At 37.9% G+C, this 19,942-nt stretch overlaps 1 protein-coding gene across 4 annotated transcripts in view; it reads right to left on the bottom strand.

Moving 5' to 3' along the window:
* The window catches only part of LOC143032778 (TRAF3-interacting protein 1-like), a 45,954-nt gene extending 28,503 nt beyond the window's left edge, over positions 1-17,451 (bottom strand). Inside the window, exons 1-8 of one of the 4 annotated variants that reach the window (XM_076197798.1) lie at positions 17,209-17,451; positions 10,458-10,575; positions 9,699-9,811; positions 7,875-7,991; positions 7,075-7,394; positions 6,730-6,817; positions 6,145-6,199; positions 868-1,083 (exon numbers count right to left, since the gene is read on the bottom strand). In XM_076197798.1, the coding sequence (XP_076053913.1) occupies positions 868-1,083; positions 6,145-6,199; positions 6,730-6,817; positions 7,075-7,394; positions 7,875-7,991; positions 9,699-9,811; positions 10,458-10,575; positions 17,209-17,343 (1,162 nt within the window). In that variant the 5' untranslated portion in view covers positions 17,344-17,451. The remainder of the gene's footprint in view (positions 1-867; positions 1,084-6,144; positions 6,200-6,729; positions 6,818-7,074; positions 7,395-7,874; positions 7,992-9,698; positions 9,812-10,457; positions 10,576-17,208) is intronic. The other 3 variants (XM_076197799.1, XM_076197800.1, XM_076197801.1) reach the window with 3 other exon arrangements.
* Between the last annotated feature and the right edge of the window lie 2,491 nt (positions 17,452-19,942).

Raw genomic sequence — 19,942 nt, 5'->3', positions numbered from 1 at the left:
GATATTTTGCATATGAAATGTTCATAATTTCAGCATCAACATAATATCCATTGTTTACATACATATTCCTCTTTTAGGTTTTCTAGCAAGCTCATATGCATACAAAAATGGATGCTCATACACCTACTGTGGTCATCCAGAGCTTACATGAGTGTGTGTAAGCTTTGAACTCAAATCATAAACTGCATCAGAAAAATATCTGTGTGGTAGAATTAGAATCAGAGCTTTTGTTAATCCTAAGTGGTATTTCACATGTGCATGACATAAGTAAGTTTAATTTCAGAACAGTGCAGATGTGTAAGCTTTGAACTCATAGGAGCATGAATTATATAATCAAAACTGTATAGTAACTATACAGTAACTTTCTTTGTTCAGTGTATTTATCTTTTTCTTTTCTTTTATGTGCAAGACTTGATTAAGTCTGACCTCACAAAGGTGCAAATGTGCCTCACTTCTATTTGAAATTATGCTTGGTGTTGCTTGAAAGACAGTTAGTTCAGAAGTGAAGAGCGTGTCAGTTACACAAGACAAACTCTGGTTAGTGTTTTTTTTTTTTCCCTTTTTTTCTTTTATCCTCCTTGGCTTCCGAATATTCATGATTCTCATAAAGTGAATTTACATTAAGCTTAGCTATCCTAAACAGGATCAATAAATGAGATAAAAAGTCTTACTTCTGGTTATACACGGTAAAAAAAATTCACGGTATTTTCCAGAGATCATCTTGCAAACAAGGGCCACATAAATAATATGATCAGAAAACTGTGAAGCAGGAAAGAGCTTGGTCCTGCTTGGTATAGAAGTCAGGCAGTCTGTGGAGCTTATGTGAAAGTTGTTCTTTCAGCACAGCACATAGATCACAGCTTATACCTTCAGAGAGGTTAGCAGTCTCTGAGGTGTTAATTTCATCCTCTCCTCCAGGGATGAAATGTTCCCCAACATCAAGCTGGAGATCGTTCACAGCCTCTGGAACTTCTTGTGATTCTTTGGGAGAGTTGAGAGTGGGTGAGGGAAGGCCTACCACACTCTCCTGAGGTACCAGTGCAGTCTCTTCTTCTATTGCCTCTGCTTCCCCTTGTGCTGTCACTACAAGTTTATTTAGTTATTTCCTCTCTGACACCTCGAAAATACAACTGGAAATTTTACTTACCAGCACAAAATAACTCAAAGAGAAGTAATATTTATATTATGGTAGAGTGCTCTCTTATATAATAGAAGTGGTTGAATTATAAATGTACACTATCATCTACACTTAAATTATCTAAACATGCTACACAATACATGACCTCAAAGTACCCATGTGCCATAAACACACAACCATTTACACCAATTCTAATTCACTAAAAAACTATTTACATGTAAAGATGTATAACAAATATTCATACCAGAACACACTAAAAAGAAAAATCAGTCTGAATTTAATTTCTAATGTGGAAATTTCATAATAAAAAGTAGCACTTGAATATATTCACAATTTTTCTGCTAGCAATGTTAATTTTGATGTCCACAATCACAGTATATGGTAAACCTCTATAGCCCTGGAACCTGTCTCATTATGGTTCTCTGCACACCGTCATAATTCATCCTTTGTTTCGTATAGTTTCATAATTGCCTCAAATTTCATTGACCTGCATCTTGACAGCAACAAGTAATGGTCTTCAATCCCGACCATTGCTCTCTCTGAGAAGAAACTATGGACCGATTTTTGTGTAAAAAAAAAAAGTTAATGAAGAGGATTGAGTATTAGCCACTTGACTGTACTTCCAGATAGAGGCAGGGATGCTGATGGGTTCTGAAGATGAGCAGCAGGTAGATAATTCTCTGATGTCTAATCTCACAAGGCCACCTCATGCAGATCATTGGTTTCTGTAGTTTTAAGTTTAAAGCTAAGCCTGAAGATATGGTCACATTTAATTCAAACTGGCAATTTGACGACGGTTAAAAATTCAACAATTCGGTAAATTCTGTCAGTGATACCTAACAAATCTACCATGTTATCGAATTTTCATTTTGAGGAGAGTAGCAAGTGTCATGTAACCATTGCATAAACTCTATTTCTTCCTAGTGATGATGATGATATGGTTTAATGTCACAAACTCCCCCCCTATCGGGAGGCTAGGATGGTGCCCCTCACAGAGGGCTTTGTAGTGTGGAATTTAATGAACCAAGCCCTTGGTTCAACTTCGCCGGTGGCAGGATTCGAACCGCCCTCACCTCAACCATCGCCGCCCTAACCCGCTCAGCCAGCGAGCTGCCTTCTTGTTAGTGCCGGACAATTTCATTGCATTTTGCCCATAAAAGGGGTTACACTGACTAGATATTTTCATCTAACCCTTTAATTAGCATAAGAACTATTGGCATTCTCTTTTTTTTTGCAGGAAAGTTAAATCAGTTCTAGAGTTATCCTTTGTCCATTTTTGGATTAAAGTCGGTATTCTTGCCCTATGATCTGGCATTCAATCCTTTAACTCTGAGATCTATGGAGCTGGTCAATGACTGCTTTGAGGTTACATGGTTCCTAAGGCTTCAACTGAATTGAATAAATGTTGTCAATACTAATCACCACATACTTCAAAATTAATTTGGAATATCCTGTGGCAGTGCATACACCACATGAAATGGATGACACAAAATTAGAAAAGGTGCAAAGATCCATCACAAAACATGTTCGGAAATCTACATGGTTTAACATTTTCAAAAACACTGGGAAGTAGGATCAACAACACTTCAAAGGTGACATTGAATTTATCTATTCCGTTAGAGCAAAGCTTCCCAACTGGTGGGTCGTGAAGCCTTGGCAGGGGGGTCGTGTAGTCTTACTAGAAGTGGCTTGAGATAATATTAATTTCAACTTGTTGCACTTTTTTGTGCGAGTGTATGTGCATGTACATTTGCTTGTGTATTTACCTAGTTGTATTTTACGGGAATGGGAGCTATGCTCGTGGGGTCCCGTCTTCATATCTCGTTTAATCTAAACTATTTTTAAATTCATGTGTCTGCTTAGCTGTGCTTAAGCATGTGTGTGTATTTAGTTGTATTATACGGGAAAGGGAGCTATGCTCGTAGTGACCTGTCTTTGTATCTCTCAACATCTAGTTTATCAAATTCTTGTATGGTGTTTGCACACACTCTTGTTTTGTCCAATTTGTTCCAGACATCCACCACTCTGTGTGGAAAATGGTTTTTCATCCAGATCTCTTCTATAACTATCCTTTTTAGTTTCTTTTCATGTCCCCTTGTTTTTCTTTCATCCCACTTTAATAAGTCTTCTCTGTCAAGGACTTTATGCCTTTTATGATTCTGTAAATGGTAAATAGATCTCTTTTCTTTATTCCAGGGTTGGCAGTTCCAGTTTAGACAATCTTTGTTCATATGTCAATTTTGAAATTGCTGGGGTCATCTTTGTTGTTGCTTAATGGATTATTTCTAATTTCCTTATATTCTTTTTTGTATTGGGTGTCCATAGTGTTGTAGCATACTCCAATCTTGGTCTCATCAGTGTGACTAATATTTTTTACCATTACTTCATCCAAGTAATTAATAGCTACCTTTATTGATCTTAGTAAATTGTAGGTTTCTCTGATTATTTTGTTTATATGCTTGTGTGGGGATATGTCTTTGGTGATAATTACTCCTAGGTCCTTTTTGGAACTAACTTTCTTTACTTCCTTTGTACTGATTTTATATTGTCCTGATATTCTTTTTTTTACTTTTTCCAAACTCCATTATACTACATTTCTTAATGTTGAAGTTCACTTCCCACTTTTGGCTCCATTCCCAGACTTTGTCCAGGTCTCTCTGTAGCAATTCAGTGTTTTTCTGTACTTTCTTTAGTAGTTTTGTGTTGTTTGCAAAGAAGTTCATATAACATTCTACACCTTCATCTGTGTCATTTATATAGCAAACATTATTGGAGCCAATACTGAACCCTGTGGGAATCCACTTATCATTTCAACATGTAAGTCGCATGCTTTTCGGCAAGAGGTCGTGAGTACAAAACGTTGGGAACCACTGCCTTTGAGGCTGTGATATTTTTCAATATGGAATGTAGTGTTACAGTTGGCAAGACAAAAGGTCATAAGATTTGGTCTAACGTCACAAACTCCCCCTATAGGGAGGCTAGGACGGTGCCCCTTACAAGGGAGTTTGTAGTGTGGAATTTAATGAACCATGCCCTTTCTTCAACTTGTCCCAAGCAGGGTTCGAATCATCATCATCTTGACCTCCACCGAAAGTAACGATGCCCTAACCCGGTTGGCTAGCAAGCATCCACAATATAAGTCCAATATGAAAGGTCATAAGCAAACTAGAAAAAAAAATATATATATACACACACACACACAAAGCCACATTAAAAACTAAAAAAACATTCAACCATCCCTTCTAGATTAATACAGTGAAGAGACAAATATACAAGTAGGCTATATACACCTTATAAGTTATTTCAAATTATAAAAAGAGTTCAAAAAGGTCTAATAAAGCTTATGAGGTAAAAATGAGATTAAATGAAGCAGCCTTATTGTGGTTGTGCTGTGTCTTGCTACACTGCTTCTGATCCAGGAGGAGCCAAGATAAGAGGGAGGGAGGGGGGTGAATGGGAGTGGAGTATGTGGGGATGGAATGAGTGGGAGTGGATTTTGTGTCTTTGTTTTTTGGCTACCTCCCTTGTAAGGGGGAAATAGCCATTGGTATATATCATTCACACAGACACACAGTGCCTCCATCATGTGCATATGTACAAATTTAAGTATTACAGTAACACTTCTACTCCTAAATACCATCTGCCTTTTCATGGAGTGAAAACTAGGTTCATGACTGTGGAGCCAAGATGGAGAGGGAGGAAAGGGTGATGAATAGGAGTGGAGTGGGTGGGGAGGAAATGGGTGGGAGTGGAATTATGCCTTTCAACTTTGGCTACCTCCCTTGTAAAGGAGAAGAAGCCCTTGTTATATGTATGTATGTTATTAAAAATCCAGAGACCCACAGTGGCTAAAAATGGTCCTCAAGATCTTCCATAGATGTTGCTTGGAAGAAATTTATTACTGTTGTCAGGGTAGTATTAATGTGGGGCAGTTTATGTGTCACTGGTTTATAGTAATAAGGGGAAAGGAGCCATCACTAATTGTCACCACTCCTTATGTGAAAAGATGGAGGAAATACAGCCAAAGATGAGAATGATCTTAAGCTCGGATCATGGACAAAGTGTCAGCCCCTTGGGGCAGCACATAAGATAAGAATATGCAGAAAAACCACCAAGGAAAATGATAAAATTCTGACCGAGCGCTTTCGTCTATTTAGACATCCTCAGGGTCATGTACCTTGAGGATGTCTAAATAGATAAAAGCGATTGATCTTCATTTTATTATTTTCCTTGATGGTTTTTCTGAATATTTAGAATCATGAGTTCATGTGATTTCTCATGTGAGATAAAGGTATGTTGACAAGTTTTGAAAATGGGCAGCAGGGAGAAGATTCTCTGACGTCCATCTCACAGGACCACCCACTGGCAGGTACACGTCACTGGTCCCTCCTTACTCAAAGTTTGGGGTATAATATCAAAAACATTAAGCCTTTGCTATTTGGGCATGAGGTCAGAAAGGAGTCATCTCAAGTCTGCCTGGCAACAGGTACATAGATAGCCACAGAATTCTCTACTTATTGAGTTAAATTGCCTATCAATAGCCAGAAAGACATATAAAGATTACTTCTGCCTACATGTTAATCAGTTTCTTCTCATGCCATGAGATACAAGTTTGGGTCAGTGGTCTTGAGATATTCGTGGACTTTCATGAAAATTAAGATATATCTAAACTATTTATATTACCCTGGTATCAAGTTGCTGTATTGTAAAACACAGACAGGTGAAGAAAAGCACTTGCCCAATTTTTTTTATGTTATTCATGAAGCAGTTGTTTGGACTTGTGCTTAGTCTTGCTATAAAGACAGCATATACGTGCCATCATGGCATGGGCAGAAAAAAAAATTATGCCACCAATTAATTCATTGCTGGGTCACTATTACTCATGCAATCTGGTGACAATCTAAATAAGGATAATTCAATTTTATCTACTCATTAGCATGCTTCATGCCACTAAGAGCGATTTTCCCGGTAAATTCTAAAATAGATTTGTAACAATGTGTGCTTACCTGGCCTGGCACTGCCTGGTCTGGCTGATTTTGTTCTCTTTTCCTGAGTCACCATCTTCACAAAAACAAACAAGATGATGTTAGATCCATCAAGAAAGATGTTTTCTTGTCCCATAAGCAAATGTCTATGAAAAATTATTATCTCTAAAATCAAGAATTACTGCTAAACGGTCATCAGAAGAATGGAGGGAAAAAAAAACAAAAAATGCTATCACATCCTAACAAATGAAAAATTAATTATATAGAGGCTAATATACTACACACACTAATCATAATGAAATACTTGTGTAACACATGAAATAATCAGTATGATTTCAAAACCACCTTCAACACCTAATTTTTTATCAAAACTATTCCCATACAAAGTTTATTCCACTCTATTCATCACTATACAATTCCAAAAAGAAAGTTAACTCGCTTCATATAGCTTAGGATTCTATACTGTTACATGCACATTTGGATGCTACACTTCACAAAAATATAAAGGGAGTTACCTTATAAATTAACCTACCAACTCATGGAGTGAAATTTAAAAATCCCAAATATACTTTTCACTATAAAACAAAAGAAATGGAAAAAACTTACTTGTTCCTCTACAACCACAGGACCATTCATGTTATCGCCTTTGGGCGATTCTTTATTTGGGGATGCATTCTCCTTGTTCTTGGATCTACTAAAAATGCAATGAATTACACAGAATTATAGATACCAAAATAAGAAAACACAAGACCCTAAGGTTCCCAAGGTGACTAGATCTAGAAATTTTTCATATATTTGCATCAAGATACACAACCTTTTAAGGTGATTGGGTCATAAAAACATTCATATATTTACGTCACATTAAGAACCCACGAAAAGTGACTGGTCTTACTGAGTCTAAATATAATTTATGACCTCATAACACAACCGTTTGTAGTAACAATGTATTACCTAGCTTTGCTTGCATCTCTCGACTCTTTATCTTTGCTCTTTGACTTAGATTTATCATCTCTGCTCTTTTTATCTCTGTCTTTTGTGGACCTGGAGCTTCTGTCTTTGGATTTATCCTTATCTCTGCTTGTGCGGTCCTTAGAGCTACGCTCCTTGCTACTACCATCTTTGCTATTCCGTTCTTTATTACTCCGATCTTTGCTCGGTTCCTTGCTGCTTCTTTCCTTGCTACTTCTTTCCTTGCTTTTCTCTTTGCTGCCATGTTCCTTATCTTTATCTCTACTGCTTTTCGATTCTTTACTCTCCTTGCTCCGGGACGACTGTGAATGCATACAAGTTAACAATTACACCAATGATTCAGGGAGGGTACACGTAAACAAAAGTCATTGCCATACAATCATAAAAAATGAAGGGTTGAAGTCCCAAGCGTGGTCAAGAAGAGACTGAAGGAAGGTAGCAGAATGAAAGGACGGTAGAGGTTAGAAGTTCCCTAGCATTTCTGAGTAAAGATAGGACTCCAGTCCTAAAAGACTGAAGTGTGATTGGATCATTAGGATGTAAAGAATGCAACAGAAACTTGTGGTCAATACCACACGAGGGGCATTCCAGCTGGAAAGTATTCTAAACAATTTGAGATCAATTTCACCACAACTTTGATCTTCGTAATCACTCATTCACAGAATCATGCATGAGGAGAACTAGTACATTTGACACTAAAACTGAAAAGAAGGAAAATAGAGTCTAGCAAGTAAAACTGTCCAAGTTCTCAGATAACGAGGTATGCTACTGAACTGACTTACCTCTTTTTTATGTTTAGAGTCTGTTTTTTCATTGCTGGAAGATGTTTTCTTTGGTTTCTCTGCTTTAGTTGGTTTCACGCCCTCTAACACTTGTTTCACAGCTGTAGAAGAGTCAACCTGAAAAAGACATTTGTTTGTTCATATACACTAAAGTCCCTTTACCCTCTTAAGGGGAAAGGTCAAGTCAAGCACACAACCACTACATACATCATACATGCATATACATGTACCAAAGGCTTTTTTCCCCCTTACACGGGAGGTTGCCAAAAGACATGGCATAGAATCCACTCCCACCCATTCCATCCCCTACATACTCCACTCCCATCCATCCTCTTCACTCTCTCTTATCTTGGCACCTCCTGGATGATGGGTCATCCCTGCATCTTGTCCACTGCCCTGGGTCAGAAGCAGTGTCGCAAGACACAGCACATCCAAAGCAAGGCTGCTTCATCAATATATACATTATATATCGTGACATCATGACAGGTGTATGAATGGTAAGAATGGAAAGACACGATTGGGAACGAGATTTTATTCCTGACCAGTTTCGCCTTTGAGGCTTCTTCAGATTACCTCTGAAGAAGACTCAAAGGCAAAACCAGTCGGGAATAAAGTCTCTTGTTCCCAATCGTGTCTTTTCATTCTTACCATTCATATACGTCATATCCTATTTAATACCCTTCCAATCTCAGCATCTTGTGGATAAAGGCCACCCCTGCCCCCTTTTTCCACCTATCAGATTGAAGGCAATGCAGCAAGGGACAGCACTTTAACATCAAGGCCCCACAACCAGAGCTGGTTTACCTTCACCATTTATTTATTCATGAATGATGACAAGAATCAAATTGTCATGATCCAGAAATTCCTGTAAGCTGAATTAAATTGTCTTACATCCCTGTCTCCTGCCCACTGCCTGGGTCAGAGGCAATGCAGTAAGGCAACCTCACTTAATTGGTGACTACGCCTTCTCCATCCCCTCATGTGGATAATAGAGAAGATGGGAAGAAATCCCTTTGGGTTGCATCAAAGTATCATCCATACGTAGCCATTCTCCACTAGCCCCTATCCCCTGTCTTTTCCCTTCCTTGTTCAACAGACATTCCCTTTTTGCTCAAAACCCTTTTAACCTATCCATCCATCTTGTCCTTGGTCGTCCCCTCAAGTAAAATCCATCCACCTTTGCCTTCCACACCTCTTTTGTTAATCTTTCTTATCTATTTCTTTCCATGTGTCCAAACCATCCCAATACTCTTTCATCAGCCCAATCTGCCATCTCCTTTTCCACTCCTGCTCTCCTCCTCATTTCTCACTCTATCTAACCTTGTAACCCCTACCATACATCTCAAATGCTTCATCTCAAAGGATTACAAAGGATTACAAAGCATGCCAACAGGAGACCTTTTGGTCCATATTTATGCCTCTCCTTTCTCTGTCTTTCAAATTCAAGTCTCCATAAGAATAAAGAATGTATATCTTTAGTCTCTGTAAGAATAAAGAATATACATCACAGGACCTGTACATGAAAGAAAACTAATAAAAAGTAATGAAAAATATGTGAAAGAAAAATCTGCACTGATTAGGACAAGGGAGCATGTTGATACACAGGACAAACATGAGAAAGAAGGAAAATTTCATTTATGATGAACTGGTGCCAAATAATAGATATTTTATTATTATAAAGCTTTTCTTTAGGGAAAAAAAAAAATACTATGCTTACTCCATAAATTCTTCAGTTTCCATTCATATTACTTAAATGAAATTAAGAATAATAGTGATATGATAATGATGCTTATATCCAAAATGCAAATTATATGTATTAATTACCTGTTTTTCGATGGCTTGACCAAGACACTGCAGCCATAAATTTGTCTTATCAACTTCATGTCCAGCTACTATCTTGCTTGGCCGAGCAACCATCTGCTCGCCAACAGCTAAGCCTGATGAGAATATTAACAGTTTACCATCAATGCAATAAACACCCCCCCACCCATTCCATATGATAGATATAACTCCCCAAATTTAACATTCTGGCTATTGGCCCACGGATAGCAGAAATTAAAAATTTATCAACATTTTTCTTTAAGTGAAGATTATATGAGAATGTATATTTCTGGTCTACAGGGGTGCTTGAAGTAATAACTTGAAAAAATTGTATGATCAATACCCCATACAGAGTAGGCTAGAATAAGTACTACAGTAAGTCCTCATTATACGGTACATATGCGTTCCTGAAAACCTCACCCCAAATTGAAATTACCGTATACCGAACCCATTATAACTTGTAATAATAGGATATGGCAGACGTACCTTCTCCCTGCTCATTTCTCTTCAAAATATCTAACGGATACCATATCTGTGAAATTTTCTTACGGTAAATAGAATCGAGGGTAGTAATTACCAAATACCGTAACTGTGAATTTACCGGATAAAGAATTACCGTATAAGGAGGACTCGCTGTATATCTAAATGTATAAGCATGTGTAATGACACATAAATTTCCATATACATGAAAATGTACTCATATAAAAACAACATTTGATTTATAAACATGAATACATGATGTCAAAACTTAGCATATCTTACTTGTTGCATCTAAGCATTTTTGTAAAAATGTTATCTTTGAATCTTTGTCCTTAACATGTGAAGCACTGAGTTCTGCATCAGTATACAGGCCCTCCAAGAAGCCAGTTTCCGTAATGACCTGTTGAAATACAAGAAGATTTGGTACGCTATCAATGTAATCTAATATAATAAATTCTGATAAGATTATAAGATGCTTGCTGGCCAAGTGTGGGTTTGTGTTGCTATTTGCGATGGAGGTCGAGATGACAACAGTTCGAATTTTCCTAACAACAAGTTGGACCAAAGGCATGGCTCATTAAATTCCACACTACAAAGCCCTCTGAAAGGGGCACCATGTGAGCCTCCTGATAGGGGGAGCTTGTGATGAGAAGCAGAATCAATCAGTCAATCGTAAGAAAATGTATAACTGAATAAAGAAAGTGCTTGTACACTTGAGCTAAAATATTCATGACATTGGCATGCATTTAAAGTTAGGTTATGTACATTTCAGGGATGAAGATAAAAACAAATAACTATGAAATGCCTCTCCAATGTAGTTTGAACTGCAGAAAGAATGAAATGCGTCAGGCTGATGTACCAACAAATTTTGTGTTAAATTGATCATACCTATTCTATCCCTAAGGGCTTCTTTCTCCTTATAAGGGAACCAGTCAAGCCTTGACCAATCCCACATCCACCCAACACCAATTTTCTTCCTTTTTATCTTGACACTGATCATACCAAATACAATAAAGCATACTAGAGTTCAAAGGAAATGTTATTGAAACTGTGTAGAGTTTGTTGTTAGATTATTATATATATGAATGATAATTCTGACTATTTCATGCTAAGTCTCATTGTAAGTACATAACCTATTGACTGATGGTAGAAATCTTATAACTGATAAATGACAAAAAGCTCCATAGAAAGCCAAAGCACTTAGCAGAAACTTGAGAGAGAAAATCATATCAGCCATTTTACAGTAATCAAATTATTTGCAACATGCACACATTAATGATAAAAAACAGAAACCATGCAATTCAACAAAATATGAGAATTGTAGTGATGATTCAGCGAGATTAGTGAAGAAAACCATGTAAAAACAGTTATATGCAGGCTACTATCATAGAGATATAATTATACAGCAAAATTCATTTCTTACTGAAATAAGAAGGCAGATATGTATATATGATCAACCCACTGATTCCATTTTACACAGAGTTGCTTTGCTACAGCCAAAGGCACTACCTTGACCATCTTTACTTAAATAGCCAGGGCAAGTGGCAAGCATCAGTAGTTGCTTGGGAGTGAACCCAAGTACTATGAAAAAGGAATTGTAAAAAAAATCAACTATAAAGTACAGAAATGTGGAGGTGAGACAGAGAGCAGTGGTGGAAAGAGAGCTGGCAGACAGGGGTGATCAAAGAATATTGGAATGGTGATTGTATTGGGTGGCTAAATGAGTGCGCAAAATGTAATTGTCCGAATTTAATATATTTGGTTATAACAATCACAACGAATGCGTGCACGCACCAACAAGGCTGCTCAAATACTGACGCGCCCAGCTCCAGTTTTTGCGAGCGAAGACGTGCATTGCATCTGCGATATCTTACACAAATAAATTTTATACATAATATAAATATTACAATAAATAACAAAACAATACAATACAATTCTACACCACACACCATGCCAACACATGATATTGAAAAAAAATGGAATGTAGAAGGCAAAGGTAGATAGAATAAACTTGAGGCAAAGACTGAGAATGCGACAGAAGGATGGGCTGAAAGGGATGTTAGATACAAGAGGAATGTCATCAAGTAGGGAGGGGGAGAGTGCATGAGATAAGTGCATGTGCAGTGGTTGTGAATGGATGAGGATATGATGTTGTTCGAAAGGATTTCTTATCTGACATGTAAATTCTCAAGTAATGTAGTGGTGGAAGTAACCAGCTTTGGTTATTGTGCCCTGTTCTGAGGTGCTGTGTATTGCTGCGCTGCATTTGACCCGAGTAATGGGGCAGGGGATCCTTCATCCACAAGGAGCTAAGATGAAAGGGATGACAAATGTACATGGGATGAGTGAAAGGTAGGTATGCTTTAACTCGACCCCCCCTCCCCCCTTTAATGGGAGAAAGGTCCTTTTGGTATATGTACGTAAATATAATAAATAAAATACATATCTTGCCAATAGTGTCACATAAATCTCAAACTTCAACTGGACAAATATCTAAACAATAAAATATAAGGCCTCCATCCCCCAATACATACATACTCCTATCTTGAAAGTGTCCTCACCATAAACTGGTCAAGCTCTTGACAATTGGCCTTGAATAGTGTTTACACACTGTATTTATTGTGGGATAACCAATGGACCCACTGCACATGGTGCCTCCCGGTGTCCATCTCTGAAGCTCATCAACACCCTCACCTCCATCCAGAGGTGCAGCCACTATAATTTTTCTGTCTCTCTCTTTCTCTTATCCACAATTTTTCCTCTATTTCTTTTTATCTAAAGATATCTTACAACTAGCAACTGTTTCTTTCCTCTTGCTTTATTTGCCAGTGACAGAGAAACCCTTCCCAAATCCATAATACCACTATCCAAACCATTATAAAGGATTACAAAAGAGGAGCATGCCAAGAGGAGACCTTTTGGTCCATAACTAGGTCGAATGCGGAAAAGATTATAATAATGATAAATAAAAGAAAATTAAAATTATGATAATATAAATAATAATAAATTACATAAATGCATAGGTATTACGTAATAAACAGGTAAATAGTAGATACCGTAATAAATTGACAGATGACTGATAATACATGAAAATCAAGCAAATAATAAACAAATAAACATACAAGTAATATGATTTATGTATACTGTATATCACTTTTATTCCCTTGGAACAGAAAATTTAGCACTGGAGTGGCAGACTGGAGACTGAGGGGGAGGGAATAAGTTTACCTTGCTTATCCAAATACTCTACAAATCCAAACACCCTGTGGCCTCATTATTTCAGATATATAAGGGATTACTGATTACGTTTTAGAGAAATATACAGGAAGGTCCAAAGACCACTGCATAATGCTGTGGAACTGTAGGTGTCTGGACAAAGAAACCCAAGGCTACAACTGATTGATTTCCTATATTCAACTAAATGCATGAATCCTGCAAGAGAGAAACAAGTATATAGGCTGATTCAATGAACAAAATGGACACCTACAACACAAAGATCAGGAATCTTTCCTACCTGTACGTGTAATTAAGTTGTGCACTCATATATCATAAGAAGTGGGTATTAGATGTAAATACTGTTGACCTTGATGTTACTAGACTAGTAAAAGATGATAATTACAAACAAGTAGTTCATAGTATGTGTAATATACAGTTGCCATATATCTGAATTAAGTTCACTTTGCATGTGAATACAGTAGTTTCAGATTGTGATGCTTTTCATTAAGTAGAAGGGGCATTAAATGGATTTCAGTGTTTATGTAGTGGTTGTGGGCTTTGAATTGGCCATCCCTTTCAAGGAGTGGGGAAGGGCCTATGGTGCATGTAACTAATTGTAGTATACAGGAAAAGAGCAATGCTCATTGGGTCCTGTCTCCTATTCTTTCTCTCTCTCTGTTTTTTTTTTTTTAATCATAGTCTCAAATTCACTTATAGTTCGCACTTAATCTATATCCTTAATTTCCAATTATCATATTTAGATTTAAACTCGTGTATTGTTTAACTTTGGGCTTTATCACCTTCTAAGCTATTCCACACATTTATGTATCTTATGTGGAAAACTATATTTCTTCATATCCTTTAGACATTTGGTCTTTCTTAATTTGCTCCCATGACCTCTTAAAGTCTTCAGGTCTTCAACCACAAGATCTCCTCTATCAATACAATATATCCCCTTTAGTGACCTGAATACTGTAATCATATCACCTCCTTCTCTTCTATCTTTCAAAGTTGGTAGACCCAGTGCTTTTAGTCTTTCCTTGTATGGTTTATCTGCCAGCCTGAGGACCAGTTTGGTTGCTGCCCTTTGTATTCTCTCAATCTTGCTTCTATCCTCCACTCTGTGTGGGGACCATACTACTGACACATATTCCAGCCTTGGATGGATCAGGGTTTTGATGAGTTTTTTCATCATTTCTTCATCCATATATTGAAATGCCACTTTAATCTTCTGCAGTAATCTATATGTCTCTCCCGAAATCCTGCTGATTTGTCGGTTGTCTTTTATCAACACTCCCAAATTCTTTCTCCTCCTGTGCCTTTGTAATTGGTTCACCTCCCAAGAAATAGTTTAAGGATAGTATTATGCCACTATTGCCCATTTCCAGTACTTTGTATATTTTTGTACTGAACTTCATTTCCCATGCTTGATTACATGCACAAATAGTGTCTAGATCTTTTTTGCAATAGTCTACTGTCCTTGTTTTTCACTTTTCTTATGATTTTTGTGTCGTCTACAAACACGTTGCCATAACCTGTTGTTCCTTCTATCGTGTCACAAACTCAGACAAAAAACATTATTGGTGCAAGCACTGAACCTTGTGGAACTCCACTTGTTACTGCTCTCCATCTTGAGATCCATCCTAGTAGTTTCCTTTCAGTCCTCCAACATGCTCCAATTTCAGTGTAAGTCAACTATGAGGTACATTATCAAAAACCTTCTCCAAATCCAGGTACATGCAGTCATCCACCCATCCTTCTCTCCCTTGCAATGCATTAATCACTCAAGTAAAAACTTAAACGGTTCCACATACACGAGCTTCCAGTTTTGAAGCCTGCTCATCAGAATGTTTATCTCTTCTAGATACATGGTCCATTGATATCTCAAAATCCTTTTACATAATTTCACTATGGTGCTGGTCAGCAATACCAGCCTATAATTCAATGGTGTTTCCTTTTCTCCACCTTTGAATTGGCACCACTTTTGCTCTTTTCCAATCAAGAAGCACAATGCCTTTTTTCAATGTGTGTGCATGTGCATAAATGTACACAGCATAAGAATGTTTAAATGTTAGTTTGACATAGCATGCTATTTCTACACATTGAAAGACATCATGCTGTTCAGATACATTTTTATGTTTAATGTTTATAAAGAACATTTTTGATTTCATTTCTTGTTAGTTTTTAATATACAACAATGATCTAATGTTCAATCACTATCATAAAATTCTTTTAAAGAAAGCAATTTTTTATGTGGTAGATTTAAGCATCTCAAATTTGTCATTCTAATATTTTTTTCTGTTGTGGGAGAGCCTTGAAGATAGATTGCCTGACAGCACCAAAAATAAGAAGGAAAAGTGTTGTTCACTACACAAGGAATTGATGAAAACAGATATGATATGGTTTAACATCACAAACTCCTCCCATCGGATGGTGCCCCTTACAGAGGACTTTGTAGCATGGAATTTAATGAACCATGCCCTTGGTTCAACTTCACCAGTGGCAGGATTCGAACCACCATCCCCTTGACCTTTGCTGCAAGTAATGACACCCTAACCCACTCAGCCAGATTACCGTATATTTCCCTTGAGAGTAGAAGAGTGTTACAAACATCAAAGGAAATTGAAATGCATACAGAATACTCATTCCACACGAATACCTTGGGTCAAAACAGATCAGGATTGAGGAGAGTAACAATGTGATACTTCTTTCTCTGTTTGCTTCACTGTGCATGTGTGGGTGATAGCACACAAATGCAATGCAGTATTTCATAATTATCTGATACACTGTGTCTTCATCTTTCAAGTTTCTACACTATCCAGCTTGAGTAATTGCTGTAGCAAAGTCATAGATGCAAGAGTTTGTCTTTTGTATGAAATCAAGTATCGACACAAGCACATAGTTTGGAGAAAAGAAGGAAACAAACAAAAATCTACAAACAGGTCTTAAGAACTAAACTGTACGTCCACATTATAATTCCCAGCAGTCAAGAAAACATACACATCCCACAAACTATATTTTATATAGTTATATATAATAATTGGATACACCAAAACCACCCCAATAGAATATCTGCACACACAAACCAAAATCTAGAGTGACAGGGGAGTTGGAGGCACTGAAGTCCATGGAGGTCCACCTCAGCTGTGCCATTAACAGGTAGAATCAAAGTAACATGAAAATGAGAGATACACAAGTCTGCTAGAGCTCTCAACCCCACTCACTATTTCATTACATAAGACAAGCACAACCATGTGATTCAAACAAAAAACTATACCAGTAGCATGCTACTTAAATTCTGCAACAGCTTGCCATTGGCACAATACATCCCATACAAAAAGACAAGTACATTTAGATTACAAAATAAGCTCTTCATGAAGACCAACCACAACACTTCCTATCTAATCAGTCCACACCTCGAGATATCACCCCCACAGAAAAATATCCCCTAAGAGATGTAAGAACCACACTAACACTTCTGATTTCAGGTCATCATCCATAGCAAAATAGGTCAGGCCACAAAAACAAACTGCCCTAAGTGCAACCATCATACAGAGGACACTGGTCACCCCATCTTGCATTGCCCCACCTTTGCCATACACAGGAAACATCAGAATATTTATTGAATGACTTATGGGCCAATCCAGTGGCTGTTAATGTGGACTCTTGCAACAGACCTGAGGCAATGCCAATGGATTGATTTATCTTAATATATTTTCCTTATGTTAAAATCCATTCTTAAATACATGCTAAGGTACACCATGCATGTATCTGTGTTAGGAATACTTGGATATTAACAAATGTCAAAAGTACTTACTGAATTGACGATATCATGGAGAAATCTAAATGGAGGTTTTGCAAGAAGTTTATTAGTTAATGGTGGTTTTGTTATATACTTCCCCAGGATATCCTGAGTTTTTCTTATCACTTCCGTCTCTGCGCCGTCACCCATAGTCTAATATCACATCACGAACCTCTCACTTTTTTCAGGAAACATTCATCTTTGGAGCAACATTCCACGCAACTGCCTCTTTAGGCTAACGAATCGAGAGCAACAATTCGGTTTGTTTTGGTATGTATAAGTTTATAACAAAACGGACTTGTGTCTTTAAGTGGAAAGGTTACAAACAAAATAGCATACTAAAAGGTTTATAATACGTTTTATTTAAGCTTTGAAACCTTAACAGGCGCACGAGTCAGATTTCTTATAACGTTTATACATCCTCGTTGTCAAGGTAACAGTTGTAAACAAACGACACGATTCTCAATGCAGATGACTTTCATTGATTTAGAAATCATTATATTAATTTGTGAACTGAACAATCATTATCTTAATTTGTAAACCACACATTTTCATAAAATTTAGTTATCTGAATTTGTTAGTTATATTATCGGCAAGATTTTGGTAATAAGTAAATAAAATTACATGAATCATTGATAAACAGACGAAATTCGAGAACTAGTTCAGAGCGGTAATGTCGTATGTGGATATGAAACGTTAACCTTTTCGCTTCCGATTTTGTGCCACGGAGATGAATAAAATAGGCTGGCGGAAATCTTAGTAAAAGGAAAATACCTCCCAGTGCAGAATGGATGAATAAAAATAAGCAATACCACTTTCGTACCTGAAGTATAATGAAGGTGAATGAAATACATTGTTGGCAGCCTTATTAAAAAAAAAAAAAGTATTATCCGATACGTAAGGTATTAAGTTATTGGCTTTAGGGTCTCAAATCCTTTATATATATATATGTATATATATATATATATATATATATATATATATTTATGTATATATATATATATATATATATATATATGTATATATATATATATGAATAAATCCATTAATTAGTGAATTGGCAACCTATTGATTCCTTCGCTATGGTGAGTGGGTGCGGGGTGGGAGGCTTCCATAAAAGTGAATAAAATAATATGGCGGCAGCCAGAGTACAAGGAAAAGAACCAACAGGAACGGAAGGCATCAGAATTATGCAGGTGGCAACCTTGTAGCGGTAACACATGCATTGTGACGTTCCCTCCCTTAACACCTGTAACACCCGTGAAGAAGCAGTGGCACGTTCGGTTTGGCCACCGTCTTAGGAGTAATAACTCCCCCCGAACGTCTTGTTCTGGCTGCCCGGGTACTAAGGGCAAAGGTGGTGGGTACTTCTTTTTGTTATTGTTATTATTATTATAATTTTAATTTTTATTATTTTTATTTTTATTTATTTTATTTCATTTATTTTATTTATTTATTTATCTTTTAGCCTGAGGTCCTCGCTAAGAACGGACTGGATTGTTCGGTTTGTACACCGACACGTGACTACAAAGTCTCTGGTTCGATTATCGATGGATGTAGGTAGCTGCCACTCACCCAGGCTGTCTGAGTACATTGGGCAAAGGTGGCGGATTAGGCTTTTGATATGAGCTGAACTGCCTCCATTGGATACAATGGGAAGCAAATTAGCTGAGATTGTGTGGTTCATCATAACGGGACCTAGTGGTCACCCGTATCTCTTTTTCTCTCTTTTTTTTTCTCTCTTTTTTCTCTTTTCTTTCTTCCTCTCCCCCTCCCTGTCTCTCTTTCGTTCTCTCTCTCTCTCTGTCTGTCTGTCTCTCTCTCTCTCTCTCTCTCTCTCTTTCTCTTCTCTCCTTTCTCCCGTTCTCTCTGTCTCTCTATTTATCTATCTATCGGATCTCATTGACAACAAAGATAGGCTGAAAAGCGGAGAGACAAATTTTACGGAAACTACTAAATCACTTAAACTTAAAGTCTCTCTCTAAAAAAAAGCGAGACTTAGGGAAGATTTCACTACAAATATTTTAAGATTGGAAAAGGAATTGATAACACCAAAATAATTTTATTTTATTCTATTTATCTTTTATTTATTTATTTATTTACGATGAATTGTCATCGGGCAAGAAATAATTGGCCGTATCGTCCATGAATGGAATAAACTTCCCGCTGAGGAGGTTGAATGTAATACAGGTCGAAGTTCTCAAATGACTTTCAGCTGACCTCGTTATGAACCAAAAGGTATTTTGCCAACTCTCATGCTTTATCGCCGGAACTAATTTTAACTCCCTCTTCCCACTCCCCCTCTCCCTCTCTCCCTGCCTCCCTCTCTCCCTGCGTCCCTCTCTCCCTGCGTCCCTCTCTCCCTGCCTCCCTGCCTCCCTCTCTCCCTGCCTCCCTCTCTCCCTGCCTCCCTCTCTCCCTCTCTCCCTGCCTCCCTCTCTCCCTGCCTCCCTCTCTCCCTGCCTCCCTCTCTCCCTCTCTCCCTGCCTCCCTCTCTCCCTCTCCCTCCCTCCCTCTCTCCCTGCCTCCCTCTCTCCCTGCCTCCCTCTCTCCCTCTCCCTGCCTCCCTCTCTCCCTGCCTCCCTCTCTCCCTGCCTCCCTCTCTCCCTGCCTCCCTCTCTCCCTCTCTCCCTGCCTCCCTCTCTCCCTCTCTCCCTGCCTCCCTCTCTCCCTCTCTCCCTCTCTCCCTGCCTCCCTCTCTCCCTCTCTCCCTCTCTCCCTGCCTCCCTGTCTCCCTCTCTCCCCGCCT

Source organism: Oratosquilla oratoria, chromosome 14, assembly GCF_046742065.1.
Source record: "Oratosquilla oratoria isolate Oo_2021 chromosome 14, ASM4674206v1, whole genome shotgun sequence".
Taxonomy (NCBI): domain Eukaryota; kingdom Metazoa; phylum Arthropoda; class Malacostraca; order Stomatopoda; family Squillidae; genus Oratosquilla; species Oratosquilla oratoria.
This window is presented reverse-complemented; position numbering and strand designations above follow the sequence as displayed.